General features: G+C 55.4%; 3 protein-coding genes and 1 long non-coding RNA gene across 7 annotated transcripts in view; 3 read left to right on the top strand and 1 right to left on the bottom strand.

Moving 5' to 3' along the window:
- The window catches only part of LOC102023487, a 5,615-nt gene extending 3,293 nt beyond the window's left edge, over positions 1–2,322 (bottom strand). The window contains exon 1 of the long non-coding RNA XR_001231270.1: positions 2,179–2,322. This is a non-coding gene — a long non-coding RNA (uncharacterized LOC102023487). The remainder of the gene's footprint in view (positions 1–2,178) is intronic.
- Positions 2,323–2,335: 13 nt separating this feature from the next.
- Positions 2,336–10,189, top strand: LOC106146712. The gene is made up of 5 exons (XM_013504782.1): positions 2,336–2,505; positions 2,744–3,285; positions 3,612–3,755; positions 4,002–4,157; positions 9,704–10,189. Exons 2-5 carry the CDS (start codon positions 2,929–2,931, stop codon positions 9,815–9,817), a joined length of 771 nt encoding a protein of 256 aa, XP_013360236.1. The 5' UTR covers positions 2,336–2,505; positions 2,744–2,928; the 3' UTR covers positions 9,818–10,189.
- Positions 10,190–10,563: 374 nt separating this feature from the next.
- Positions 10,564–16,315, top strand: Aldoa (aldolase A, fructose-bisphosphate). Of its 3 annotated transcripts, none has more exons than XM_005405193.2 (9): positions 10,564–10,674; positions 13,101–13,233; positions 13,338–13,549; positions 14,619–14,673; positions 14,788–14,948; positions 15,238–15,321; positions 15,431–15,605; positions 15,755–15,954; positions 16,038–16,315. In XM_005405193.2, the coding sequence occupies exons 2-9, from the start codon at positions 13,122–13,124 to the stop codon at positions 16,131–16,133; spliced, it is 1,095 nt and encodes a 364-aa protein (XP_005405250.1). In that variant the 5' UTR covers positions 10,564–10,674; positions 13,101–13,121; the 3' UTR covers positions 16,134–16,315. The 3 variants fall into 3 exon arrangements, with proteins under 3 accessions (XP_005405250.1, XP_005405251.1, XP_013360235.1); XM_005405194.2 differs by lacking the exon at positions 10,564–10,674 and adding an exon at positions 11,678–11,782; XM_013504781.1 differs by lacking the exon at positions 10,564–10,674 and adding an exon at positions 12,747–12,900.
- Positions 16,316–19,901: 3,586 nt separating this feature from the next.
- Positions 19,902–26,397, top strand: Ppp4c (protein phosphatase 4, catalytic subunit). 2 transcript variants are annotated; one of them, XM_005405187.2, is made up of 9 exons: positions 19,902–20,012; positions 20,226–20,388; positions 22,992–23,043; positions 23,491–23,541; positions 23,736–23,837; positions 24,356–24,529; positions 24,620–24,746; positions 25,757–25,946; positions 26,024–26,397. In XM_005405187.2, the coding sequence occupies exons 2-9, from the start codon at positions 20,291–20,293 to the stop codon at positions 26,151–26,153; spliced, it is 924 nt and encodes a 307-aa protein (XP_005405244.1). In that variant the 5' UTR covers positions 19,902–20,012; positions 20,226–20,290; the 3' UTR covers positions 26,154–26,397. The 2 variants fall into 2 exon arrangements, with proteins under 2 accessions (XP_005405244.1, XP_005405245.1); XM_005405188.2 differs by lacking the exon at positions 19,902–20,012 and adding an exon at positions 22,320–22,392 and having other exon boundaries at positions 20,310–20,388.
- The last annotated feature ends 3 nt before the right edge of the window (positions 26,398–26,400 follow it).

Genomic DNA, 26,400 nt, shown 5'->3' with positions numbered 1-26,400 from the left:
AAAAAAAAAAAAAAAAAAAAAGCTAAGAGAATGCAGGGCATGGTCGCACACACTTGTAATCCTAGCTGCAAGCTATTCAGGAGGCTGAGGCAGAAGGATTGCCATTTCAGGGCCAGCCTGGGCTACCTGGTGAGGTCAAGGCCAGCCTGAATTATATAGCAAGACCCTGTGTCAAAAGATGACAACAACAAAACAAAACAAAACAAAACAAAAAAGGGCTGGGGATGCACGCTTGAGGCCGTGGGTTCAATCCTTGCAGGGGCTAAGGAAATAGGGGCACCTGGGTATCACCGTACCAATGCTTCATGTACAAAGAGAGCTAGATTTGGGTTATAGAACCGGTGAGTATCATTTACCCAGGTCCCCAAGGCAAGGTAGAGGGTAAGAGAGAAATCAGGCCAGACCCCAGCCCTTGCAGTCCAGCTGGGGGGAAGACACAGCCGCAGGGCAGACGGATACTTTCTGATGATGCTAGGAGCACAGCGCCTACTTGGGGCTGTGGGAACTCAGAGCCCCCTCGCCTGCGGTTGGCAGGAAGAGCCCATTGACGCATTTCCGGCTCAGGCTTCAGGGATGAAGAAGGGATGTGCAGGAGCAGAGAGGGTAAAGGTGCTCTGGGCAGGGAGCACAGCATGTGCAAAGGTGCGGAGCTGTGAGCTCCTGTGCTCTGGCTCAGGAACCTTCAAACAGATCCGATGGAGCCTCAAAAGAACTGACAGCAGAATCTGATCTCTCTTTCTGTGTATTATTATCTGGTTCGTTCCTGCAGGAGAATGTCAGTAACATGGGGGCAGGAAGGGTGCCGCTTCCTGAGCGCTCCAGAGCCTGCAGCGGTGCTTGGCATCTAGGGTTCGAACTGTGAATGAAAATATGGCAGGTGGGTGGGGCTCCCAGTCTGCTAAGGTATTCCGCTGTATCCTGAGCCAGGGGGCCGCTCTGGGAGAGTTTAAAGTGGAAAAAGAAATCCGGGCGTGGTTGCACCTGCCTGTAATCCCAGCACCTGGGAGGCTGAGGCAGGAGGATCATCGCAAGTTCGAGACCAGCCTGGTCTACAAAGTGAGCTCAAGGCCAGCCTGAACTTCATAGTGAGACCCTGTCTCAAAAAGACAAAAAATAAAGTGGAAAAAGAACACGAGCCGATGTGAGCAGTAGGAAAGCCCTTTGACAAGTGAGGGCTGGGAAAGAAGGAGTACAATGGGAGCAGGGCGGAAGCGTTGGGAAATAGGGATGATTCTGTGCAATGAAGCAGCTTTCACTTTGGCGATGTTGGGTTGAGACCCTCAGAAGGGGATGGTCTCAGTGGGGCTCCGTGACTTGGGTGAGGTCCAGCAAGTTGGTTCCGTCCGGGGATTCAGTCCTCCCTTTGCAGCGCCCCAGCCCTGGGGCGACTTCTCGGAGCTCCAGCATCTGGAGAAGATCTGACCTAATGTTACAGGCAGCTGAGTCAGATAGAAATATTATAGGCAGTCAGACAGGGCCAGGCCCTAGAGGGAGCCAACATGAAAGACAGGAGAAGATGCATATTTGCTGTGGGCCAGATCCCAAGACAGAAGATTAAACAAACGCACCCACACACCTCCCTAGGGATGGACATCAGGGATTGATATTCTAAGTAGGTGGCGATCACCTTGAAGTCACTGACCCAACCCCTTCCAGGAAAAGCCCCTGTTCTGTGTTCATGTCCACTTGCTACATGACTTCCCCATTTGATCCTGACTTGATCAATTTTATCTGAACAATTCTTATTGGCTGACCATAGTTTTGTCCCACCTCGTGCCCACCTTGTGATTTCCCATTTTTCCCCTACCTTGGGCCCGCCTTTCACCTCGCAGTTTTGTTCTATGAAAGTCCCTAAAAAAGACAGAGTCCTGGGAAACCCACTCGGGCCCCCCTTCTGTCCCTCTCTCGGACAGAAGCTTTCTTTCCCTCAATAAATATATTCTGCTCTTAACCTCCATTGTTCCTAAAATTCATTCTTCGATTTTTTTTTTTTTTTTTTTTTGTCTTTTTGAGACAGGGTCTCGCTATGCAGTTGAGGCTGGCCTTGAGCTCACTTTGTAGCCCAGGCTGGTCTCGAACTCATAATGATCCTCCTGCCTCAGCCTCCTAAGTGCTGGGATCACAGGCGTGCGCCACCACACCCGGCATTCTTTGATTTTAGAGAACAGGAACTCATACCAGGTATCATCCCAGGTATCGTTCAGGTTGGGAGTGTCTATTTTCCTGTATCACTAGGCGGGTGGCGGAGAGGATTCGCTACTCCTATTCTTCCGCTGCCCAAAAGCTGAGAAGAGCGCGATTAAGTTCTCCTGGTCCCAAAAGATTGGCTGGGAGGAAAGAGGCGGGAAGAGCGAATTTGGGTCTCGGCGGCCGCCGTAGGCGCGGCGCTCTGGTCCCCATGGCAACAACTCGAAGCGCCAAGATTCTGGGCGGTGCCGGAGCCGGGGCAGTTTGGACCTCGCGCGGCGCGGTGTCTCCGAACTGCTGGCAGCCCGGACGGCGCAGGTGACGGGACCGGTGGATAGAGGGCGCCCAGGTGTGGGGGCAGCGGCGGTGCATGGTCAGGGCCGGGCTGGGGCCTGTGTGGGGCCTGTGAAGGCGCCGCCCTTGAATCTCCCTCCCCGCTTTGGGATCCGAAGCCATTGTTGGGCCTTGGTTTCTCTGCACGAAAAATGGGAGAGCGGGCACCGCAGCCTAGCGGCCCTTCTCAGCCTCTGAGCCCGAGACCTTCTCTCCCCTGCAGCTCCTGGACTGGCTGGCCCTGCCCTGCCCCATGGACGTGAGTCCACCTCCTCCCCGCGCTGCAACAGCCCCTCGGTGCGCTGTGCCCACCCTGACTTCGAGCCCGGACTGGGAAGGCTGCTTCCAGCCAACATAGGAGCTGCCGGCTCGCAAGAGCTGGACGTGGGGCGGGGGGCGTTATCCCTGATGCTAGGGGATTTACCAGGTCATCGGGTCGTGCAGGAAGTAGACAGCAAATGGCAAAGACGGCAGCCTGGGAGGCAGAGGGCAGAGCATCTGAGGAACTGCGGGACCAGACGGGGGGCTGCGTCACGGAAACGTTTTCTTCTCAGTCACTGGGAGCCGCTGGTGGGTGGGAAAGGCGGGGTACGCCAGACAGCTGTTGCAGAAAGAGGCAGCGTTGCAGGTTTCAAGAGCGGCCAGCCGGTAGCGCGGGCAAGGATCAGGGGGTGCAGTCACAGGCTGTTGGAGAGGCGGTCTGAAAAAAAGGGCAGTGAATCTCAGGAGATTCCAAATGACCACCAAGCACCCGATGGCAGTGAAGTGAGGATGACAAGGGGGAAAGGCAGGTTTGGGGGCTAAGAGGATGAGTCAGGCCGGGCCTGGTGGTGCACACCTGTAATCCCAGCTCTCCGGAGGCTGAGGCAGGAGGATCCTTGTGAGTTAGAGACCAGCCTGGGCTACAAAGTGAGCTCAAGGCCAGCCTGAACTGCATAGGGAAATCCTGTCTCAAAACCACAAAAAAATGATAATGAGTCAGAGTGTCATCCTATTGGCTCTCCCTCCCACCGCCTGCCACCTCTGTGTCCTTGTATCCTGCGTTTCTGCAGCCCTCTCCCTTGTCTCTGCTTCCTCCCCTCCACATCCAGGCGTCCTCTAGCCAGTGGAATCCAAGCCCGGCTCCCGTCAGCAGCCCGCCCCTGCTGCTCCCCATCCCTGCCATCGTCTTTATCACTGTGGGCATCTATCTGTTGCTGCTGGGCCTCGTGCTGCTGACCAGGCACTGCCTGCTGGTGAGGGGCCTGGCGGGTGAAGGGTGGGCTCTGGGGAGGAGGAACCAGATGAATGGTCCCCTCGCCTGCAGGCTTTTGCCCGGAGCGGCCCTTGCCAGTTTGTTCTTGCATCCACCCTTTCTGTGGCAGTAGTGAGTCCCTCCTGCCCGTGGTCAGTCAACCCTTCTCCTGCCCCTCTCCTGAAAGCAAGTCCCCGCTGTCCCTGGGCGCCGCCTGGCCCCGCTGATGAGCCCTGCCATCTCCTAGGTCCAGGGCTGCTGCATAGACTTCAGTTCCCCCTGCAGGAAGCAAGGTGCCTCCGAGCCCCAGGACTGTTGCTGGACCTGTGCGGAAGCCTGCGACTTTCCTCTGCCCAACCCAGCCGGCTACCTGGATGCCTGCTGCCCCCAGCCCAGCGAAGCTGTGAGTTCCGTTCTTACCCAGAGTCCTGATCCAGGTTCCATCTGTGCCTGCACTTTCTTTATTCACCCACATTTGTTACTGAGCACCAGCTCTCAGTCAGGCGTGGTTTCAGGCATCGAGGCACGTGGAGGCAGCCATAGACAACGTAAACAACCTATCAGGTCATGTCTGCTCGTGAAAGTTCCTTGAGGAAAGTAAGGCAACAGCTGAGGAAAGGTGATCTGTGTAACGTGCTTGGTACATAATCAGAACTTTTATTTATTTATTTATGTTTTTTTTTTTCCGGTACTGGGAATCGAACTCATGACCTCGCGCTTGCCAGGCCGGTGCTGTGCCACTAAGCTAAATCCCCAGCCCCAATCAGAACTTTTTAAAGTGGTAGTTAAACGAAAAAACTTGATGGAGTACTTTCTGTTCACTGAGGAAATATTATGTTCCAGAGGAAGTATTATGTTCCAGAGAACAGTGCCACTTTTTTGACATTATTATTTTCTCAAAAGCTCTGAGAGGGGCTAGGGATATAGTTCAGCAGCATGAGGTCCTGAGTTTGATTTCTGGTTCCAAAAAAAAAGCCCTGAGTGCTGGGTAATTTTTTTTTTTATCTTTTTGAGACAGGGTCTCGCTATGCAGTTCAGGCTGGCCTTGAGCTCACTTTGTAGCCCTGGCTGGTCTTGAACTCACAATGATCCTCCTGCCTGAGTGTCCCTGAGTGCCGGGATTAGAGGTGTGCACCACCATGCCCGACATGAGCTGGCTATTTTTTTATGTTAATTTTGAATTGATACATACTAATTATGCAAGCTGGTTACTAAAATAAATTTTTTCTAATTACACCAAGTATTGTATACAATGTATACAGATAGAAGAAAAAGAAAGTATGAATTACAGTATAGACCAGCCCTCTAACCCAAAGTTGCTCCACATACATTAGATACACACATTGATATACAGTACTGTCAGCTGCTGTGCCTTCCTATTATTTGACACAAATGGAGTCATGCCACGCTGTTTCATCACAACTGCTATTTGCCCTTTTTTTTTTTTTATTTATTTATTGTCTTTTTGAGACAGGGTCTCGCTATGCATTTCAGGCTGGCCTTGAGCTCACTTTGTAGCCCAGGCTGGCCTTGAACTCGCAATGATTCTCCTGCCTCAGCCTCCCAAGTGCTGGGATTACCGGCATGCACCACCACGCCCGGCTCTGCCCTTTATATTAGACATCACACTATGGACACCTGTCCATGCCGATCATATAGACAAATAATACTGTGGAGAAATAGCTAAGAGGAGTTTGGAGGCATCTCCAGCGTTACCCAGTAGAGCCTCGCATAAAGATGGCCCCGTAGTGTGAGCTGCAGCAGAACCCTCAGGGGAGAGGCCTGACACACAGGGCACAGGCCACGGTTGCATTGGTGGGTTGAATGATGTTCAGTGTGATCGACCACCTTCCTGGTTATTTTAGGCTCAGAGATTTAGACAGCAGAGCTCCTGCCCTTGGAGTCCTGACCTTCCCCGAGGAAGGGGGCGGGGTAAAAGCCCAAGCGCCAGCAAATTCATACCTTAGGCTACTGTGCTTAGTGCAAAGGCCTGGCAAATGTTTTGAATTTCAAAATAAATGGTAGGGCCAGGAGTTTTCCTTCAAATAATCTGCTTCTGGTTCCCCCAGGGTGCCCAGGGTAGCCAGACGGGGTCCTATGGTTGGGGTTGAGAAAACAAAGGGGAGAAGGGAGAAGCCCTTAGGTTCTAAACACTCCTGTCTTAGATAAAATGACCAGTTACAAAACTTCTGGCCCCTTGTCCTGGAAACGCCATCCCTTTTCTGTTTGTCCACAGGAAGTGAACAGACAGGGATCCACCTCCCCCTTCAGGGAGAGGATAGGGCGAGGTGTGCGGTAAGGAGGGACTGGTTCTCCCACCTGCCAGTCCAGGGCTGGAGGAACTTCCAAGGCTTTCCAAGCTGAGCCTCATGGGCTTCCGTTGGAGTCAGGAAGGCATGTCGAATGGCCAAGGGCAGGGCAGGGTCCTCCTGTCCTTGATCTGACTTTTCTCAAAGTACACTGCAGTCCTCTGTTCGCCCGTTTCCTTGTAGAGCAGTAGCAAGCATAAAGGTTACAAAGCTCTTGACTGTTTTACAGTTAGGACACCGAGGCCCATAGAGCCTCAAGAGACTTGCCTGAGGTTACACAACTGTGCCAGCTAGACCACAAACCTGGAGTTCTCTTCCTTTCTGGGGGAGAAATCTGCCTGCTCCGCTGCTCATGCTGGGATACTAAGGGTCTAATTTCTTTCTCTTTCTTTCTTTCTTTCTTTCTTTGTTCAGTTCTTTCTTGTCTTTTTTTTTTTTTTTTTTTTTTTCCGGTACCGGGAATCAAACTCAGGACCTTGTGCTTGCCAGGCAGGCGCTGTGCTGCTGAGTTAAATCCCCAGCCCCTTCTTTCTTGTCTTTTTGAGACAGGGTCTCACTGTGCAGTTCAGGCTGGCCTTGAGCTCACTTTGTAGCCCAGGCTGGTCTCGAACTCACAAAGATCCTCCTGCCTCAGCCTCCCAAATGCTGGGATTACAGGAATGCGCCTTCACTCATTTAAGTATTCACCCATATACTATATTTACAGAGTCACTGCTGGACCCTGGCCGCCCGGCAGAATCAAGACAGACAAGATTACAGCCCTAAAAAAGAAAAGATTACAGCCCTCTCAGGGCTCACATTCTGGTGATGGACAGAGATAAACAGGCAATGAAAGTGTGAGAAAGAGATAATGCAGTTGGTTGATTCATAGTCCTGTGTGTGATCAGAGGCAGATAGGGGACTTATAAGGAAAGCTTGACCCCTAGGCCTCTCACTCAAGGTCTGGGATGGGACTGTAGTTTGTGGCTGTCTTGGTTACTTTTCTCTTGTTGCTGAGACAAAATACCTGACGCTCAGAATTAAGGAAGGAAAGGTTTATTTAACTCACAGTGTGTGCAGGTTTTAATTCATACTTGGCTGGTTCTGAGGCAGAGAGGCACAAGGCAGAGGGCAAACAGCACGGCGGCAGAACAGCAAAGCAGCCAGAGCAAAAGTTAGGAATGGCGGCAGGCAGACTTTTTCCCTCCCTTACATTGTGTGGAAGCTACTCGCCCCAGGGCGGGCGTAGCCCTCACACCCATAAGCCCAGCATTGGATCATGGATCAATCAATCACAAATCCTGCAAGCCCGCCCCGTGACTGCATGAGGATCTGGGGGGAAATCCACACACAGACCATAATAGTGGCCTTCTAACAAGTTTTCACACAGCTCTGATGAATGCCAGGGTTAAGAACTATAGCTAAGGAGATTCTGAACTGTAATAACTTTCCCCAGCTGCTCATTGAGTGTCGGGCATCGTGTTCCCACGGATTCCCCCCAGTGACTGTGCCGAAAGCTGTTGTATTTGTTTCCAGAGATAAGGAAACCGAGGCTCAGAACGTGAATTAACCAAGCTGAGATTCAAACCCAGGCCTTCCTGACTTGAGAACCTGAACTCTAACCAGTAAAAAGGATGCCAGGTTCTCACAAAGGCAAAGAGAAAACTCTCAAAGGGAAAAACACACCAAAAAGCCCAGGAAATGCAAGGGTTAACCGTCTTGTGCAGTCCTTGGTTTTTTTTGTTTTTTTTTTTTCCTGTACCGGGAATCGAACTCACGACCTTGTGCTTGCCAGGCAGGCGCTGTGCTGCTGAGCTAAATCCCCAGCCCCCAGTCCTTGTTTAATGTACTTAAACAGCAGATTCCTTCCAGAGACCACATGGCTGCTTGTGAGTCAAGAAACGCATTAGCCAGTTTTAATGACTGGATCTAAACCCTTCCATGGACACAGCCAAGAAATGCTTTTAATACCCTTTTCTGAGCTAAGGGTAGTGCAGCCTCCAAAGCCTACAGTGCCCACTTCACTCCCAGACTCGCTAGAGATGCCCCAAGCCATACCCTCATCAAATACAAGAAAATCACTGCCCTCTTTTTCTCTGGCCCTTCCATCGGGACACTTCAGACCCCTCTCCCTGCAGCTGGCAGATCCCTGCCCCTTGCTGGAGCCCCCAGTGACAGCCGATCTCACCGGTCATCTGACACTGCACCCCGAAACCTCAGCTGTTGCAAAGGTCATTTCCCTATTCCTGGCTTGGCCGGGTTTCTGAGCTGTGCAACTGTGACTGTCAGTAGCTCTGCTTCTGGCCTCAAGGAGCCAGTCTTCTGTCACCCAGCCATCCTGGGCATGTCCCCTCCAGCTACTTGGCCTGGCTCCAGTCCACGCCTGGGGCAGTTGCAGATCATCCCTGTCCCAGGAGCAGTGGGCTGGAGGGGGCAGATCTCCCTTCCTGCTCTAAGGACATGATGTTCCCTTTCCCAGAGAGATAGACCTCCCAGGGAGAGAGACCCTGTTTCCTCAGAGCCAAGAGGCCCAAAGACAGAAAATGATATGCTCGTATTCGTCTATTCATTCAGCATTCATCTGTATCCCAGACCCCTGCTGACATGAGCCCTCATCAGCTCAGGGGAGAACATGAGACCAGTGGTCGCTGTCCTTGGAGCCCCAGCTGGCCCTGGGAGACAGTGGGGACAGGGGATCCAGGCCTGGGGCAAACCAACCTTAGTCCACCCAGCACCACTTGAGACCTATATTCTTTTGAACATGTCACTCCATTCTCTGACCTTCCTTTTCTTTTTTAAAGAGGCCAACTGTCAGGGTTCTGATAATGAAAAAAGATTTACCCTTTTTATTTTTTTTGGTATTGGGAATTGAACTCAGGACCTTGTGCTTGCTAGGCAGGCGCTTGTGCCACTGAGCTATATCCCCAGCCCGATGTAGCCCTTTTTTTGTTGTTTTTTGTTTTTTTTCCAATACCGGGTATCTAACTCATGACCTTGCGCTTGCCAGGCAGGCGCTGTGCCGCTGAGCTAAATCCCCAGCCCCTTTAACCCGTTTTTGAAACATTAAATTTTTGAATATGGGAATTGCTATTTTCAAAGAAAACAAGAAAGTTCTTTAGCCATTCACAAATGTGATCTGTGCCTTGCCCAGAGTTGATGATCCAAATGGAATGACATCCTGCAGTGTGATCTCATGCCAAGGAAGAAGTCCATAAAGCCCATAAATTTCTTTTTTGTTTGTTTTGTTTTTTTGAGACAGAGTCTTGCCTGTAGCTCAGACTGGGCTTGAACCCGCAAAGATCCTCCTGCCTCAGCCTCCTGAGTGCTGGGATTACAGGTGTTCATGAGGGACAGAAAAATGTGTTTTCTCTGTCCACTGCCACCCAGTCACATAGGCCACGAGGCTGTAGAACCTTCCTTGAGGTGGTCGTTGGGCCACCCCCATTCTAGCAGGGACCAGCTAGCCGCTCCCTATGCATAGGGAGCAGAACCTTGGATCAAGTGGCTTCCCCGCTCAGTTGCTCAGAGCATTGTCTCACTGCTGATTGCTCAGCGACTGAGCAACGCTTAGATCTCAGCAGTGGTGGATGGTATCCTCTGTGCCCCTGGGCAGCACTAAGCGCTCCTTCTCACCTCACACACCCTCTCTGCTGTCCCTCAGGACTGGGCCCCTCGCTGTCCTCGCTGCTGCCCGCTCTGTGACTGCGCCTGTGCCTGCCAACTTCCTGACTGCCAGAGCCTCAACTGTCTCTGCTTTGAGATCAAGCTCCGATGAAGACCAGGGGCCCTGCTCTCTGGGGAGCGGCCGGCCCCCAGGGCCCCAGGGCCCCCTGCCTAAGGGCTCCCAGGACGCCTCTCTCCAGCCCCCGGGAACCGCAAATGGCAGGCCCAGCTTACCAGCATTGGAGGGCCTGGCTGCCTACAGGGCAGGCCTCAGAGACCCCCCTGGTCAGCTGGACTGCAGCTAATTCGGAAGGCTGGAAGGGATAGGGGCTAGTGCTTCCGATCCCAAGCAGACTGTTACATTTGAAGGGGAGGGTCGGGGGCACTGCTCCCCACAGACGGCACCATGGGCCTCAGCCAGCCTTGAGCATCAGGACTTAAGGGTGCCCAACCACACCCTGTCATGGATGCTTAGTTATTTTAGGAGGTGAGTATCCGCCTGCATCTTCGCGCCCTCTAAACACCCCGGCCGTCGTCAGGCCCAGTCCAGGGAGGAGGGAAGCAGAGGCGGTAGGAAGGGCCACCCCTTGCAACTCCCCGTATTCCCTTCCCTTCCCACAGATCCCTGCTCAGAGATTTATTTCTGACAACCAAGAGCCTCAATCTGGATTCCCAAGGAAATTTCTTGCGAAGCACCGGTGAGTAGGCAGAGGCCTCCTCCACACGCGGATCCAGCCTTGCTGCGTCTTCCCCCACGCAGGGCCCCGCTGGCATGAATGTCAGGGGCTTCAGGTTTCCCTAAATATAGGTCTCTGCTGGGGGATCCACGGCGGGAAAAGGGCAAGGGTTACAGAGCAGGTCCGGGACACTGGTGCGGGGGAGGGCGGGGGCCGCCTTATAACCCAGTCCGGGTGCGCCGGGCTCACTCGCTGCTGACCGCGCTCTGCCGCTGCTCCAGCCTCGCCGCAGGTGGGCCGCTCGCCGAGCGCGGGACGGGTTGGGCCGACGGGTCGGATGAGGAGGGGAGAGCTGACCACAGGGAACGGGAGGCCCGCACAGTGCCCGGGAGGCAGATCGGCTCGGGGACGGATGTTATTTTGGAGAAGTCAGATCCGGGGAAGACGTTTAGCAGGGACTGTGGCCCCACAATCCGTAGCCGGCCAGTTTCCGCAGTGTGGTTTCCGCCGCCGGCGGGTGACACGGGCCGGTCCACGCTGGCCCCGGGCGGAGCGCGCGTGTCCTGCGAGGCCCGGCTGGCTTCCGAGCCCGAGCCCGCCCCGCGCCGCTGTGGGTGGGGAGGGACCTGCCGGGGTGGGGCCGCGCACCGCCGGGGAAGGCGTCGCCGATCCCTGAGTCCCGGCCGCGCCCTGTGCATCCCTTCTCCGCCCTTTCCTCGCCTCCCTTGCGCACCTAGGGCCAGGGGGATCGGCTACGCGCCCCGAGCAGCCTAGCGCGCGGCGAGGCGGGCGGACGCAGGGCCACGCGGCTCGGATAGCGTGACTCACGCTGCAGCCGCGTAGGCCGGAAGCTGGGGCTGCTCGAGGCGCGGCCGGGCCCGGGAGGGGAAAGCCGGCCCTCACCTCTCTGGCTCTTCCACCCGCTTTCCCCACGCCTCCCCATCCCCAGTCCCTGCGATGCCAAAATTCCGGCTGAGTCACGGCGCTGCAGAGCGCGCCAGGCGGGGATGGGGGGGTGCGGGGGGGGCGCCGGCGCCGGGGGAATGTGTCCCGAGTCACGTCCAGAGGCGGACGGCGGAGGGATCCGGTTCTCGCAGCCCAGGTCCCCCCTCCCCAAGCGCCGCCTCCCAGCTTTGCATCTCTGGGCGGCCTCGCTTGCAATTGGACGCCTCTTGCCCGGCAAAGGAAATTCTCCGGAGGGCGGAGCGGTGCCTTTAAAAGGCCGGGCCCTGCGCCTCCCGCCCGCCCCTTGCGCCGCCCCCGGAGCTGAATAGGCCGCGTTCCTCTTGGAACGCGCGCAGCGCGGGGTGCTAGTGACGACCGTCGCGTTCGGCCGCAGTCCGCTCGCCAGCCCGCCGCCCGCCGCCGCTGCACCGCGCAACCGCCCCCTGCCGCGACAGGTGAGCGCCCCGGCCACGTGCGTGGGCCGAGGACCGTAGGGGAGGGTCTCGGGGGCAGCGGCGGGTCCGGCGTCCGCACGGAGCCCCCGGCCCCCGCTCCGTCCGGGCCCGTCGTGTCCTACCCACCCAGCCCCTAGCCCCGTCTCCCTGCCTCTCGGCCTCCCCAGCCCGCCTTGCCCGGGTCAGCTGCGCAACGCGGTCGCTCCGCGCTGAGTCATGGCGGGGGAGGAAGCTAGGCGAGATGGAGGACCTACCTCCCCACACTTTGTACCGACCCCCAAGTGCAAAGCGTTAGAGGCCCTTTGCCTCTGCAGAGACCCCAAGAGGCGGCGAGGGGCAGAGGCCAGCTCGCTTTCTACCCCAGGGTTCCCCCGCGGGGGTGGGGGGTTCTGCGCCGGGAGCCGGGCGCCCCTGGCGAGGAGGGGAAACCCCTCAGCGGAGCGCGATGACCAACTAACACTTTCCGTGTCTTTCCCTACCTCCTGACCTTGGTTCTGAGCGTGGAACAGCTGCAGCCGCGCGACAGGAGCATTTTGCAGGGAAGGGGTGGGGTGTTTGCCTATGCTCCTAATCCCCTTTCCGGGTATGAACAGTGGGAATTCAAACCTGCCCTTCCCTGCCCCTGGGCTAGGCTTGCCCCACTGCCCTTCACCGGGCTTTGGTTGCCCTCCTGCCTTTCTCCAGTGCCCTTTTCCTAACGCCCTTCCCCCACCTTGGGGGGGAGAAGCCTGACCTTGGGGTGTCCTTGGAGCCTGAGCCAGCCCTGGGATCCAGGGAAAATTGGGAGGGACACACCTCACTGGTGTAGTCAGATCTGGGTTCTAATCACAGATCTGGTCATTGGATTACTGCTCAAAACACAGACCTTTCCCTTCTCCGGGCCCATTCAAGTGAGACTGTTGGGCCCTGTACCCTATTTGTGCCCTTTAAATTCTAAAATACTCCGGTTCGGTTTTGTTTCTAGGCAGAGTGACCCCATGGCAACGCGCAGGCCAGAAGGGTTCAGCTTCAACATGACCCGCCTGTCCCTGGCTTTGGCTTTTTCCTTTCCCCAAGTTGCCAGTGGGCAACCCCACCCTCAGCTGGGCAACACCCAGCAGCAGAGAGAGTTAGGAAAGGTACAGGAGGAGGCAGGCCTAGCATAAGGAAGTCGGGTGTAGGGAGAGCTGGGGACAGGAAGAGCCCAGGGACCTGCCGGGCGAGGGGCAGGGGAGGTAGGGAATATTTGCCCTGACCTTCATGCAAGGGGCCCCGTTTGCTGGGAGACCACTGTGAGGCCCAGCTAACCACTCCCCCCTCCTCCCTTTGCTCCAACCAGGAACCTGCCACCACCAGCACCATGCCCCACCAATACCCAGCCCTGACCCCGGAGCAGAAGAAGGAGCTGTCCGACATCGCTCACCGCATTGTGGCTCCGGGCAAGGGCATCCTGGCTGCAGATGAGTCCACTGGTGCGGTGCGGGCAGGAGAGCGGAGTGGGAGGAGGGCATAGGGCTGCAAGTGGCAGGCTGATCCTCTTATTTTCCCCTGCGTTGCCCCCCCCCCACCCCCCCAGGAAGCATTGCCAAGCGGCTGCAGTCTATTGGCACTGAGAACACCGAAGAGAACCGGCGCTTCTACCGCCAGCTGCTGCTGACTGCCGATGACCGCGTGAATCCCTGCATCGGGGGTGTCATCCTCTTCCATGAGACGCTCTACCAGAAGGCGGACGACGGACGTCCTTTCCCCCAAGTCATCAAGTCCAAGGGTGGTGTCGTGGGCATCAAGGTGAGAGGACAGGGCCTCGGGATGTTCGACTGGAGGGGGATCGGGGAAGAGAGATCCAGATGGACAGAGCAGCGGCTGAACACTGGGTTGGAGGTCTAGGGATTTGGGTGGAGTCAGCTCTTTTCTGGTGCTGGGATTGAAACCAGGGTCATGTACATATCAGGCAGATGCTCTGTCCTATCTGGTTGTGGGTTTTTGTTTTTTGTTTTTTGTTTTTTTGGTCTTTTTGAGACAGGGTCTCACTATGCAGTTCAGGCTGGCCTTGAACTTGCAACCATCCTCCTGCCACAGCCTCACGAGTGCTGGGATTACAGGCGTGTGCCACCAGGCCTGGCTATATGTTCTAGCCCTAAAGGACACCCCTAGTCAGCATGTTTTAGTAGCCATACAAATTCAAAGCACGTGATCTTTTTCCATATAACACATGAAAAACCAGATGGTGGTGCATGCCTGTAATCCCAGCACTCTGGGCAGCTGAGCCATAAGTTTGAGTCCAGCCTGGGCAACTTGGCTATCTAGAAGACTCTCCCAAAAAAAGAGGTCCTGGGTTCAATGTCTAGTTATATCCCCACAAAAGTAAAAACGTTTTTTTTTTTTTGGTCTTTTTGAGACAGGGTCTTGCTGTGCAATTCAGGTTGGTCTTGAGCTCACTTTGTAGCCCAGGCTGGTTTCAAATTTGCAATGATCCTCCTGCCTCAGCCTCCCGAGTGCTGAAATTACAGGTGTGCGCCACTGTGCCCAGCAAAAGTTGGTGTTTTGGGTTTTTTTTGGTGTTGTTGTTTTTTTCTGGTACCGGGAATCAAACTCACGACCTTGCGCTTGCCAGGCAGGCGCTGTGCCACTGAGCTAAATCCCCAGCCCCCCTCGGTAAAAGTTTTTAAAACTGGAAGAAGATCAAAAGTTTAGGATTTGCAGCCTGAGCTACATAGTGAGACCCTGTCTCAAAAGAATAAATCATACATATATATGCAAATTATGAGAGGTCACATGAGAGATTACATGAAACTAGGGAAAAGGGCGCTCTAGAGAAAAGGGTGCTAGAGATCATTGCCTTCATCCACCTCAACAGGTAGACAAGGGCGTGGTGCCCCTGGCGGGAACAAACGGCGAGACCACCACCCAAGGTGAGAACTGTTTGGCACCTTCCCCTCCCAGCCCAGCCCACCCGGGTGGTGCCCACCTGGGTGCAGGAGAGGTTAGAGCCCCATGCCCCCCCACACTGTCTCTGGTCTCTTTAGGACTGGATGGGCTGTCTGAGCGCTGCGCCCAGTACAAGAAGGATGGAGCTGACTTTGCCAAGTGGCGCTGTGTGCTGAAGATTGGCGAGCACACCCCCTCATCCCTTGCCATCATGGAAAATGCCAACGTGCTGGCTCGTTACGCCAGCATCTGCCAGCAGGTGGGACTGCAGGGCCCTGTTAGGCCACCTCCCACTTCACTTGGCTCCAATGTGGGCTGGCTTGCCATCCATCTGCCCAGGCGCCTACCTTCTCCACACCCGCCCCGGACCGGGCCTGTCTGGAGCGGACGCTGTGGGAGTTACGGGGGTGGATCTGAGCAGATGCCTGTCTCCAGTAGTCCACTGAGCTTTGAAGCCAGGAGTCCTTTCATTGTTGAGATAAGATCTTAGCTCACGGCTGTGGGGTTCCAGATGCGATCTCATGGCCACCCTGTCCCTCCCCACGCAGCATGGCATTGTGCCCATCGTGGAGCCCGAGATTCTCCCTGATGGAGACCATGACTTGAAGCGCTGTCAGTATGTCACTGAGAAGGTAGGGTGGCTGTCTACCTGGGCAGTGTGGTCGGGTGGACAGCTGGGCCCTGGCCCTGGGCTAGTCTTGTCTTCTAACACCCCCCTGTTTTGGCCCTGTCCTGCTCCAGGTGCTTGCTGCTGTCTACAAGGCTCTGAGTGACCACCACATCTACCTGGAAGGCACTTTGCTGAAGCCCAACATGGTCACCCCAGGCCATGCCTGCACCCAGAAGTATTCCCATGAGGAGATTGCCATGGCAACTGTCACAGCGCTGCGCCGCACGGTTCCCCCCGCTGTCACTGGTGAGGCCCACCCCCTTCACCTTGGCCTCAGGGAGGTAGATGAACTGCTCCCATATCCCTGGAGCCCCACGGGGTGCTTCTAAAGGCAGCTTCTCCCAGACCCCTGGGTCTCTGACTAAGGCCCTCCTGTGACTCACCCCGTTCTGCAGGGATTACCTTCCTGTCTGGAGGACAGAGTGAGGAGGAGGCATCCATCAACCTCAATGCCATCAACAAGTGTCCCCTCCTGAAGCCATGGGCCCTGACCTTCTCCTACGGCCGGGCCCTGCAGGCTTCTGCACTAAAGGCCTGGGGCGGGAAGAAGGAGAACCTGAAGGCCGCCCAGGAGGAATATATCAAGCGAGCTCTGGTAAGGCCGGGCAAAATGCGGGCAGGGCATGGGGGAGTAGGGGAGACTGAAAGAGACCTCACTCCGGCCCTTCTTCCTCTTAGGCCAACAGCCTCGCCTGTCAAGGAAAGTACACTCCAAGTGGGCAGGCTGGGGCTGCCGCCAGCGAGTCCCTCTTCATCTCTAACCACGCCTACTAAGCTGAGGTGTTCTGAGGCTGCCCCCCACACTCCAGGCCCCTGCACCGTGACACTAGCAAAGGCAGCCTCCAGCTTGCCCATCACTCTTGCCTCCCCAGTGACTTCGGTGTGTGGTGTTGTCCGTGTACGCTAACTCCAGCACCCCTTCCAGCCTACTGCCAATAAACAACTATTTGAGGGGGTCTGACGTGTGTATCTTGTATCCAGGGCAGGGGTGGGCCTGAGAAGGTCGCTGAGCCCAGAAGAGAAAAGAGCGCTTGTTTTGTGTTCATCTTTCCTGGCAGGGACTGGGTAAAAGGGTTAGGTAGGACCTCTCTGCTCTGTTTCTTACTTGCCCAGGGCTTTAACAAAGAGAGTTCCTGAGATAAAGATACGGCGTTTTTTTTTTTTTTTTTAAAGGTAAGCTCTCACTATGTAGTTCAGCCTGGCCTCAAATGTCAAGGTGATCGTCCTGCCTCATTCTCCCAAGTGCTAGGATTACAGGTGTGCACCACCACCCCTGGCAAAATTTTCTTGTAGTCTCAAGTCTACTAGTTGCATCTGAGGGCCATCCTCATGGGGGAGCAAGTGAGGGTACTCATGGGGGTACAGGTGTGAATGCACAAGTCTTGGCAGGCTGCAGCCATGGCTACATTTTTTTTTTTTTTTTTGTCTTTGAGACAGGGTCTTGCTGTGCAGTTCAGGCTGGCTGTGAGCTCACTTTGTAGCCCAGGCTGGTCTTGAACTGCAACAATCTTCCTGCCTCAGCCTCCTGAGTGCTGGGATTACAGGTGTGCGCCACCACACGCACCCTCGTGGTTGTGCTTTTGAGACAGTCTCACCATGTAGTTTGTACTGGCCTTGATCTTGCCATGTAGCTGAGGCTGATCTCAAACTTGCAATCCTCTTGCCTCAGCCTCATGAGCAACTGGGATTACTGTGCTCAGTTCTTAGCCTCATTTTTATCCCCTAAACCCAAGAGTGCCAGAGGCCCTCATGACAAAAACAGCTGCCACTATAAAAGTTGACCTTGGGGCTGGGGATTTAGCTCAGCAGCACAGCACCTGCCTGGCAAGTGTGAGGTCGTGAGTTTGATTCCCAGTACCAGAAAAAAAACAACAAAAAAAGTTGACCTTTCTGGTCAGGCAAGTCGGGACATGAGTTGGGAAGCTGAGGCAGGAGGATCACTATGTGAGGCCAACCTGGGCTACATAGTGAGACCCTGTCTCAGAAAAAAAAAGTTGACCTTTCCTAAACCAGGGAACATAACAGGTCTATGTTTAATTTATGCTTAAGGTTATCTTGTCCCACATTGCATTCCCTCTTGGTGGAAATGGAATAGTCTATCTCATTAATCTACACTATTGAGAGCTGGTCATGGTGGTGCATGCCTGTAATCCCAGTACTTGGGAGGCTGAGGCAGGAGGATCGTTGTGAGTTCGAGGCCATCCTGGGCTACAAAGTGAGCTCAATGCCAGCCTGAACTGCATAGTGAGACCCTGCCTCAAAAAGACACACACAAAATATGCTATTGAGCTTTGCTTCTCCATTGTAACAAGACGGGATTGGAAATGTCTTTGTCCTCTGGGCTAAGGAACTCCTTTCCCCACCCACCCCACCCCCAGTACCAGGGAATCTAACTCATAACCTCATGCTTGCCAGGCCTGCGCTGTGCTGCTGAGCTAAATCCCCAGCCCCTAAGGAACTCCTTGAAGACTTGGGATTGTATCTCATACCTCCCTGTGTATACATACAGAAAGCTCAACTAGGAGCTCAGGGTCCAGGTTCACAAGTGAGCCTCTGGGCTAGGGATATTCCTTAGCACAGTATATGCAAAGAAAAATCAGTCTTTACAGCTGTTTGATTCCAGGAAATCAGGAGGGGTTCACACTTAATGTAGGCTGTACCCTTTCAACCCTGGTGTTGGTTGCAACATTAACATCAGTAATAGCTGTTGCAGACCCTAGCCAAAACTAGGGAACTGGTTAATCTTGTTATTTCCCAAGTTTCCTTCAACCTCCTCATCTCCACCCATCCTTTCCTGGAATGGGCCCTTTCTGTTATGAACTCTGCCCAACGAAAGAAAAAATTTTGACTTTTCTGATCATTTTGGACCTACAGGATAGAATCCACACAGCAATTCACATAGAACTGACGTAGTTTTGAAGTTTAAAACTTTTTGCTCTCTGCACATTGTGTCTACTGCCTACAACCAGAACCAAATCCGGCTGGGGGTGTAGCCAGTAGTACAACTTTTGCCTAGCATTAGCAGAGACCTGGGTTCAACCCCAGCACTGGGGGAAAAAATAAAATTCTAGTACTCCAATTTCTGGCTTTACTTCTCTGCCTGGCCTCCTTCAACTTGGAAACAAATCAAAAGTAAAACAAATAAAATTGAGGGTAAGTGGAGGATGGCAAAAAGGACATTTCAAAAGGGAGCGCGATGTGTAGAGGCAGAGACCGGAAAGACCAAAGATAACAGCTTGCCCTGCCTGCAGCAAGAGACTGAGGAAGCAGAGGACTTAAAATGTCAATTTGGGCCGGGCGTGGTGGCACACACCTGTAATCCCAGCACTCGAGAGCCTGAGGCAGGAGGATCGTTGCAAGTTCCAGACCAGCCTGGGCTACAAAGGAAGCCTCAGGCCAGCTTGAACTGCATAGTGAGACCCTGCCTCAGAAAGACGAATAAAGCCGGGCGTGCTGGCGCACACCTGTAACCCCAACACTCGAGAGCCTGAGGCAGGAGGATCGTTGCAAGTTCGAGACCAGCCTGGGCTACAAAGGGAGCTCCAGGCCAGCCTGAACTGCACAGCGAGACCCTGTCTCAAAAAAGACCAAAAAAACAAAGTAAAAAAAACCAAATAAATAAATGTCAATTTGGAAGGGTTGGTCTTAATTTTATGACATACTGAATTCCAGAAACAGTAATGAGAAAACTAGAACTGAGAACACAGCTTTCCTTACTTCAAACTTCAAACTTAGTTTAATTAGACTCCCAGGGGACCAAGAGAGGGAAGGGAGGATTACAAGTAATCAGGATGTGTACTACACCAACTCCCCACAATGAGTCTACGTTTTCCAAACATGTTCTAATTTTAAAAGTCTACACACATAAATTTAAGCTCCCAAATTTTTAGCTATGCAAGCACAAAAAAGTCACCTCTCTGAGCCAGTTTCTTCACAAAAAGGAAGTAAAACTTTCAGGCAATACAAAGCTGCTGAGAGGTTGTGGGGGGACCATCCCGGAACCGAGGGGGTCGTGCTAAGGCGCGGGCGTGGCGTGAGAAAGGCGGGCTCCTCTCCACCCCGAGCTTCTGAGCTCCTCCCCGGCGAAGATTTCTCGGGGCCGTGGGAAGGGATTTGGGCTGGGAGTTCATGCACCGAGCAAATATTTATGAATGTTTGCAGTGCCAAACCTCTTTCTCATGGACAAGACAAAGCTGCACCCCTCAGGATTGTAGCGCGGGAGGAACACTAAGTACACACACATGCACGAGCGCACACGCACCCCCCCCCCACACAAAATGTGTAAGACGAAGTGACAAAGCCTAGCCCGAGCTCAGCTTCATTTTGTTTCCCTAACTGAAACAAGGGGGTCCGTTCCGGCTCTCCAGCAGCCCTCAAAGTACCCAGCGGACCCATCCCACTAGAACTCCTTCCCCTCGGTCGCTGACTTCCGGCTCCTTCTGCGCTCCCACTCGCAGGCTCCGGAGGCGGGGTTCAGGGCGAGGCGAGGGAGGGGGCGGAGTGTGTATGACGCCATATCCGGCGCGCGGCGGAAGTGGCTTCCCTCTGCTTCCGCGGCGGGGCCGGAAGTAGAAGTGGCGGTGGCGGCGGCCCAAAGCGGAGGGAAGGAAGGAGGCAGGGAGTCCAAGAGCCCGAGCCGGAGTCCCAGCGGCGGTAATAGCCTGAGACCCTTCTAGGGCCCCGCCCTCAGCTCGGGGCCGCGGGGTCTGACAGGCGTTAGCGAGCCCTGAGCCCGGGGAGTGGGGCGCTGAGGGTCTGAGGCCGATGTGAGGGGAGTCGGGGAGGGGGCAGGCCAGCCCAGCGCCCAGGCTCCCCGCCGCCGCCCGCACGGACGCTGACCCGCGGGCTCGTCTTCGCCTTTCCCAGGAGGCCCCTGTGCGGCGCGGAGGGGGCGGCGGCCCCAGCTCTGACCCGCGCGGGGGGGCTGGGCCATGGCGGAGATCAGCGACCTGGACCGACAGATCGAGCAGCTCCGGCGCTGCGAGCTCATCAAGGAGAGCGAAGTCAAGGCGCTGTGTGCCAAGGCCAGGTGAGGCTGGCGGCCCCGCGGGCGGGGGGAGCCGGGCCGCCGCCAGGGTTCCGGCCTGGGCTAAGCCCCGTCTTCCCCCCGGGCTTGGCCCGTCCTGGAAACCTCCCTGGAGACGAGCAGAACGGGCCGCTGCCCGCGGAAACACGGTGCTGCCGGAGAAAGACTGTAGGTACAGGCGCCGCGAAAGTGTGCGACGTGTTGACAAGAGTGTCGCCGAAGGTGCTTAGGGGACGCAGGGGACGAGTCCCGCGGCGCTGGGGCAGGCTGCTCGGAGGGCTGAGCTCGGGGACAGGCCCCGAAGAACCGGGGCGCGGGGAAGGGGTGTCAGCAGGAACAGGTGCAGGGAGGAAGGCACAAGGTCTTGTGCTTTTAAGAATCGCCTTCCTCCCAACGGCTCCGAACGGGAGGTGGTTGGTTACCACTTGAACGTGTTCAATCGCCAGCAAGTCTGCAGCCGTTTCTCCACGTCCTGACCTTTCTCAGGCCGCAGTACGAGCAAGTGGTGTCGATGTGTGTGGGTGCGAGCGCCTGAGAAGTCGTAGTAAATAAGCTAGAGTAGACTCAGACGCGCGCAGGCGGCAGCAGAGTGATGCCATGGTTAGTCCCGGTTCGGGGGCTGTTGGCTCGGGGTTTGAATCTGAGCCCGCAGTGGTGCTGTCTGGCGCTCAGCTTCTCTGGCTGGTGAAGTGAGGATAGGGGTGCTTCGTAAGGGCTGTGAGAGTCCCTTCAGTGACTTGGCGCTGGGGGTGAACGAACTAGCTTAGTGCTTTTGCGCAGTGTACGTGCCTGGAGGTCCCTAGCTGCTGATGGTGTTGCTGTGCGGGAAGGCCAGTGGGAGCATGGGCTAAAGCCGCAGGAAAGGCTTCTGATAGAATGGAGGCGGAGATCATTTGGTTGGCTGTGGAGGCCAGAGGCAGCGAGGAAGGCCGTTCTAAGAAGGCTGGGAAGAGGAGTGGAAGCCCTGAGCCCAATGGGCGGCAGGCCACACACGGCCAGGCTGGCGGGAAGTGGGGTTTGGCGAAGAGGCAGGGCCCTGTGTGTGGCCCTAACCGAGTTTCAGGTTTTGCCTCAGGGTCTGTGGAAGGGACCGAATAAACTCAGGAAACTGGACTCCGAAGTTCTAATTCAGCCACTCTCCAGCGTGTGACCTTGATTCTGTCACTTTTCTCTAAGCCTCCGTTTCTCTGCGTTAGGTGAGGATGGTGTTGGAAAGGTCATGACAAGTAGTTGGTGTGGAAGGATGGTCACCACCAGACGCAGTGCACAGGGCAGAGCCTCGCTGCTGTTCTGACTTCTGGATCACCACTGGTGCCTCTTCCAGGAAGCTAAGGCACACGTCCCCAGTGTTTCATTGTCATAGGGAATACCCTGAGAGACATAGGGGAATCTTCCTGGCCTCAGGGAACTCACAGTCTAAGGAGAGGAGACTAGCAGAAAGAAGGTGGGCTGAGGAGGGCCTGGGGCCCTCTTCCGTCTCAATAGCTTGATAAAGAGTCAGACTTCCCATTTGCCCCGAAAAGGAGGGTCAGACCTTGGAGCTAGGCTACTCTGGTTTAAATCTCACTGTTATGACTGACCAAACCAGTAACCTCGTGTGCTTTAGCCTCTGCATCTGCCTTGGGAGTTCCTGCCCTTGAGGGAGGCTGTTCAGCCTCACCCATCCGTGCAAAGCTCCTAATACACTCATAGCGTGCGGGCTGAGTGCTAGTGTTCACTGCTGCGCTAACCGAAGGGCAGAATGCGGAAATGCAGTCCTGCGTCAATTGAGCACCTCGAGCTGGCCCAGGGATTTTATTTCACGCTCACTCGTACACGTGGAAAGCTGCACCTTAAGGAAAAAGAATAGTAAAGTCTTCACTATTTCTAGGCGATTCCTCCACCCTTAAGCCACGTGCCCACCCCATTACATGTCTTTAATATGTTCACAACAGGTGTACTTCGTGTCTCTCGGTGCCAGGCAGCTCTGACTTGAATGTGTTCCGTTCCCACTGGCTTGAACCCCAGGTACATGCATGACTGTCCCTTTGGGCAGCTTGTACTAATATTGTTAGCAAAAAGACCAATAAAAGTGAGTAGGTCCCTTTGTACCACCAGTGGTTCAAGCCAGCGGGAACGTGTTAATGTCAAAAGGGTGGGTGGGAGCAGCGCATCGTTCTTAGAAGGTGCATCTCTCTGGGGTTGGCCTGGCCAGGCCCTTCTCTCCTGTCTTTGGACAGTTCGGGAGAAGAACCCTGTGATTGTAGACGGATGTCAGCTCAGCTAAGGGACAGTCAAGGACCAACAGGCTGTGTTGTGGAGAGAGAGCTGTCTTGCCAGAGTCAGTGCTGGAGGCACGAGAGGGAGCAGCAAGGAGAGTTAAGGCTGGAAAAGTCACAGCCCACTCGGGAGGGAGGGGCTTCGTCCTGTGGGCAGCGTGGAGCAGTGGAAGGGAGTGTTGAGTGGTGGAGGGCTGCGCTGAGCCAGTCCTAGGGAGATGGCATGCCTCCCTTCTGCCCCCTGGAAGTTCAAGGACCACCTCGTGCCCTCCCCTCACCCTCAGAGGAGGTCAGGAATTGGGCTGGGCTGGCCTGGCTGTGGTGACCCCGGTCTTCTCCCGTCTCCAGAGAGATCTTGGTAGAAGAGAGTAACGTGCAGAGGGTGGACTCGCCAGTCACAGTGAGTACTGTCCGCCCTGGCAGAGCCTGCCTTGGTCTTTAGGCACGTGGACATTCCCCTTACTGGCCCCACATGTCCACTTCTTATTCCTGCAAGCCAGAAGTCCCCTTAGCTCTGACAGCTCCCCACCTACCCTGTAAGAAAGGGAAGCTTGGAGGCTGTTTCAGTAATTGTTCTTCGTACCTTGATGGCAGCGGGGGTGGGGGCAGGTCCCGCGGGAGATGTCAGTCTCTGGAAAGAGGTCCCTTTGGCTCCTGCCCAGAGTCGTCGGGTCTCAGTGTGGGATGGCGGGTGATGCCGAGCAGGCTAACTTGAAGGAGGGGAGTAGACTTGAACTGAGACTTAGCCACGTAGCCAGAACCATGAGGCTCTCGAAAGCTAGTTCCTGGGAACAGAGGGACTGTCCCTTTGTCTGCTCTGAGTGCCAGCCCACCTTCTGCCTCCCAGGTGTGTGGTGACATCCATGGACAGTTCTATGACCTCAAGGAGCTGTTCAGAGTGAGTGCGGGGAAGCACGTGGAGGTGGACATGGCCCAGGGCGGCTGGGAGATCCACTTAGTCGGCACGGAGGAGGCAGGAGGCCCCTGGTTGGGAGGACTTTCGTGAGAGTAGGCTCTCAGCTGGATGGGGCATGGGCAACTGCAGTGGGGAAGGGGCTGTTGAGGACCAAGCAGAACCTTTCCCTTCCACAGGTGGGTGGCGATGTCCCTGAGACCAACTACCTCTTCATGGGGGACTTTGTAGACCGGGGTTTCTACAGCGTGGAAACCTTCCTCCTGCTGCTGGCGTTGAAGGTGGGAACTCCTGGCCTCTGGAACCTGCCCTGGGCCACTGCGGGCCACTCTCCTCTGACCCCTGCTTTGGAGCTGTGCTACAAGAGATCAGTACCTTGCCTAGGGACAGGGAGACAAGGCCAGTGGGACAGGTCCTGCCAGAGGGTGCAGATAGACCTGCTGTATTCAAGAAGGGGCAGCTGTGGGGACTGCCGAATGTAACATGCATTGGTGAAGTGGGGTGGAGAGGGCGAAGCGGGGTGGAGAGGTCCCTGGATGTCTTTGAGGACTTGGGTCTGTCCGGCGGGTGAAAGTGGGGCCTCTAGTTTTGTAGTTAAGGGTTGGGGGCAAGATTTGCTTCCTGTGGAGGCACTGGGGGCCCGGGAGGCAGATGGCACAGCTTGATTCGGGCAGGAGGTAACGAGTCTGGGCTGGGACAGCACTTCCAAGGCCTGAGTGAGACTGGCAGATGTGTGGGGGCTTGGGAGGGGAAATAGGTGAAACAGCCCAGCCCCCAGCGCTGGCTTGGTGACCCCCAGGTTCGCTATCCTGACCGTATCACCCTGATCCGGGGCAACCATGAAAGCCGCCAGATCACCCAAGTCTATGGTTTCTATGACGAGTGCCTGCGCAAATATGGCTCGGTGACCGTGTGGCGCTACTGCACTGAGATCTTTGACTACCTCAGCCTGTCGGCCATCATTGATGGCAAGGTAGGTGGCCACAGGACTTCTCGGGGTGGAATGATGGGAGCGGCTCTGGGCCTCTGCCTCCCTCCTGGCTGGCCTTGCTCTTCTTTCTAGATCTTCTGTGTGCACGGGGGTCTCTCGCCCTCCATCCAGACCCTGGACCAGATCCGGACAATTGACCGAAAGCAAGAGGTGCCTCACGACGGGCCCATGTGTGACCTCCTCTGGTCCGACCCTGAAGGTAAAGGCGGGTAGGCGGGGCAGGACCCACCCACTCGGGACTGATTAAAGCAAGTACCTGGAAGGGACAGTCAGGCCAAGGGAGTTAGTTCAGGGAGGGGCAGGGCAGGGCTGGTCCACACTGGCTCTCCTGAAGGGCATAGAAGCGGAGGTGGCAGGATGCTGGAGCTCAGCCAGGGATGAGAGCGTGCTGGTCCTGGCTCACACTGCTGCCTGGGACAGAGTTACTGGCTCCCTGCATGGGAAGAGCCTCAGAACCCAACAGTTCTTCAGAGGTCAGGTGCCCAGAGTGCTAGCTCCCTGGGGATTATTCTGTGGGATTCCCCTCCGGTATGGAGCAGAGCTGAGATTTGAGGCCAGGTCTCCTGAGTTCTCATCCAGGGCACCCCCTCCCCTCCATCACTGCCACTCCGGAGTGCTTCGTTGTGGCATAGGGCAGTTGTGGTGAACCTGTGGTGAGCATGTTATTTTTATGACAAAAGATGTTGCCAGGTGTGGTGGTACATGCCTGTAATCCCAGCACTCGGAAGGCTGAGGCAGGAGGATTGTCTCAAGTTCAAGACCAGCCTGGGCTACAAAGTGAGCTCAAGGGCAGCCTGAACTGCATAGCGAGACCCTGTCTCAAAAAGACAAAAAGATAGAAAGATGTTAATGTGTAAGTTTTTTTTTTTTACTAAATTAAAACTTCAGTATTCAGGTTTAATTGCAACGTTGGCAGTTTATGATAAGTAAGTGGGTTTTGGTTTGCAGGTTGGACCTTAGTCCCTAAAAGGTTTGCCATCACTGGCATAGTTTGGCCAGGAAGTCCTCGCCACACCTGATCCTGCTGGTGTGCAGGGTGAGGCTGTGCTCGTCCTGTCCCCCAGAACCTCCTGGGACATACTCTTCTCATGCTTTTGTCCACAGGCCTCTGGTTGACGGGGATGGGGGACAGATGGTTCCCTTCCAGGGGTGGTGGGCAGCCAGAGAACCCTTGAGGTCCTGCTCTCATCTGTGCTCTATCTGCCTTAGACACGACAGGCTGGGGCGTGAGCCCCCGAGGGGCTGGCTACCTATTTGGCAGTGACGTGGTGGCCCAGTTTAACGCAGCCAACGACATTGACATGATCTGCCGTGCCCACCAACTAGTAATGGAGGGGTATAAGTGGCACTTCAATGAGACCGTGCTCACTGTGTGGTCAGCACCCAACTACTGCTACCGGTGAGCTGCCGGGGCCAGGAGGTTGGGTTGGGCATCTAGGCCGACCTGTCCCTAACTGCGATGCCCGCCTCCTCCAGCTGTGGGAATGTGGCAGCCATCTTGGAGCTGGATGAGCATCTCCAGAAGGACTTCATCATCTTCGAGGCCGCTCCCCAGGAGACGCGGGGCATCCCCTCCAAGAAGCCTGTGGCCGATTACTTCCTGTGACCCCTCGGCCCCTGCCCCTCCCAACCTCTCTGGCCCTTGGACCACTGTGACTCTGGCCTCTCCCCAGATGCTGGGGATGGAGGGGCTGTCCCCGGCTGGCTCTCCCTCCAGGGGGCATTTCAAGGGTGAGGACTTTCTCTGGAGAGGGTGGAGCCTTCATACCACGCTCCTCCTCTCCTTTCTCCCCACTTGAACCATGAAGTTTCCAGTAATTTTTTGTTTTCTTTTTTCCTTTTTTTTTTTTTTT

Source organism: Chinchilla lanigera, unplaced genomic scaffold (genome assembly GCF_000276665.1).
Source record: "Chinchilla lanigera isolate Chin_1 unplaced genomic scaffold, ChiLan1.0 scaffold00092, whole genome shotgun sequence".
NCBI lineage: Eukaryota > Metazoa > Chordata > Mammalia > Rodentia > Chinchillidae > Chinchilla > Chinchilla lanigera.
The sequence above is the reverse complement of the archived record's forward strand: the minus strand, read 5'-3'. Positions and strand labels throughout refer to the sequence as shown.

What these genes read in the sequence shown, in the direction of transcription:
- LOC106146712 (XM_013504782.1), top strand. Translation starts at nt 2,929, where the DNA reads ATGCTAGGGGATTTACCAGGTCATCGGGTCGTGCAGGAAGTAGACAGC. An exon ending in AAGCACCCGATGGCAGTGAA is followed by an intron (nt 3,286 to 3,611) that starts GTGAGGATGACA and finishes CTCCACATCCAG; the next exon opens with GCGTCCTCTAGCCAGTGGAA. An exon ending in GCCCCCAGCCCAGCGAAGCT is followed by an intron (nt 4,158 to 9,703) that starts GTGAGTTCCGTT and finishes GCTGTCCCTCAG; the next exon opens with GACTGGGCCCCTCGCTGTCC.
- Aldoa (XM_013504781.1), top strand. Translation starts at nt 12,760, where the DNA reads ATGGCAACGCGCAGGCCAGAAGGGTTCAGCTTCAACATGACCCGCCTG. An exon ending in GTGGTGTCGTGGGCATCAAG is followed by an intron (nt 13,550 to 14,618) that starts GTGAGAGGACAG and finishes CCACCTCAACAG; the next exon opens with GTAGACAAGGGCGTGGTGCC. An exon ending in CGGCGAGACCACCACCCAAG is followed by an intron (nt 14,674 to 14,787) that starts GTGAGAACTGTT and finishes TGGTCTCTTTAG; the next exon opens with GACTGGATGGGCTGTCTGAG.
- Ppp4c (XM_005405187.2), top strand. Translation starts at nt 20,291, where the DNA reads ATGGCGGAGATCAGCGACCTGGACCGACAGATCGAGCAGCTCCGGCGC. An exon ending in CCTCTGGTCCGACCCTGAAG is followed by an intron (nt 24,747 to 25,756) that starts GTAAAGGCGGGT and finishes TATCTGCCTTAG; the next exon opens with ACACGACAGGCTGGGGCGTG. An exon ending in GCACCCAACTACTGCTACCG is followed by an intron (nt 25,947 to 26,023) that starts GTGAGCTGCCGG and finishes CGCCTCCTCCAG; the next exon opens with CTGTGGGAATGTGGCAGCCA.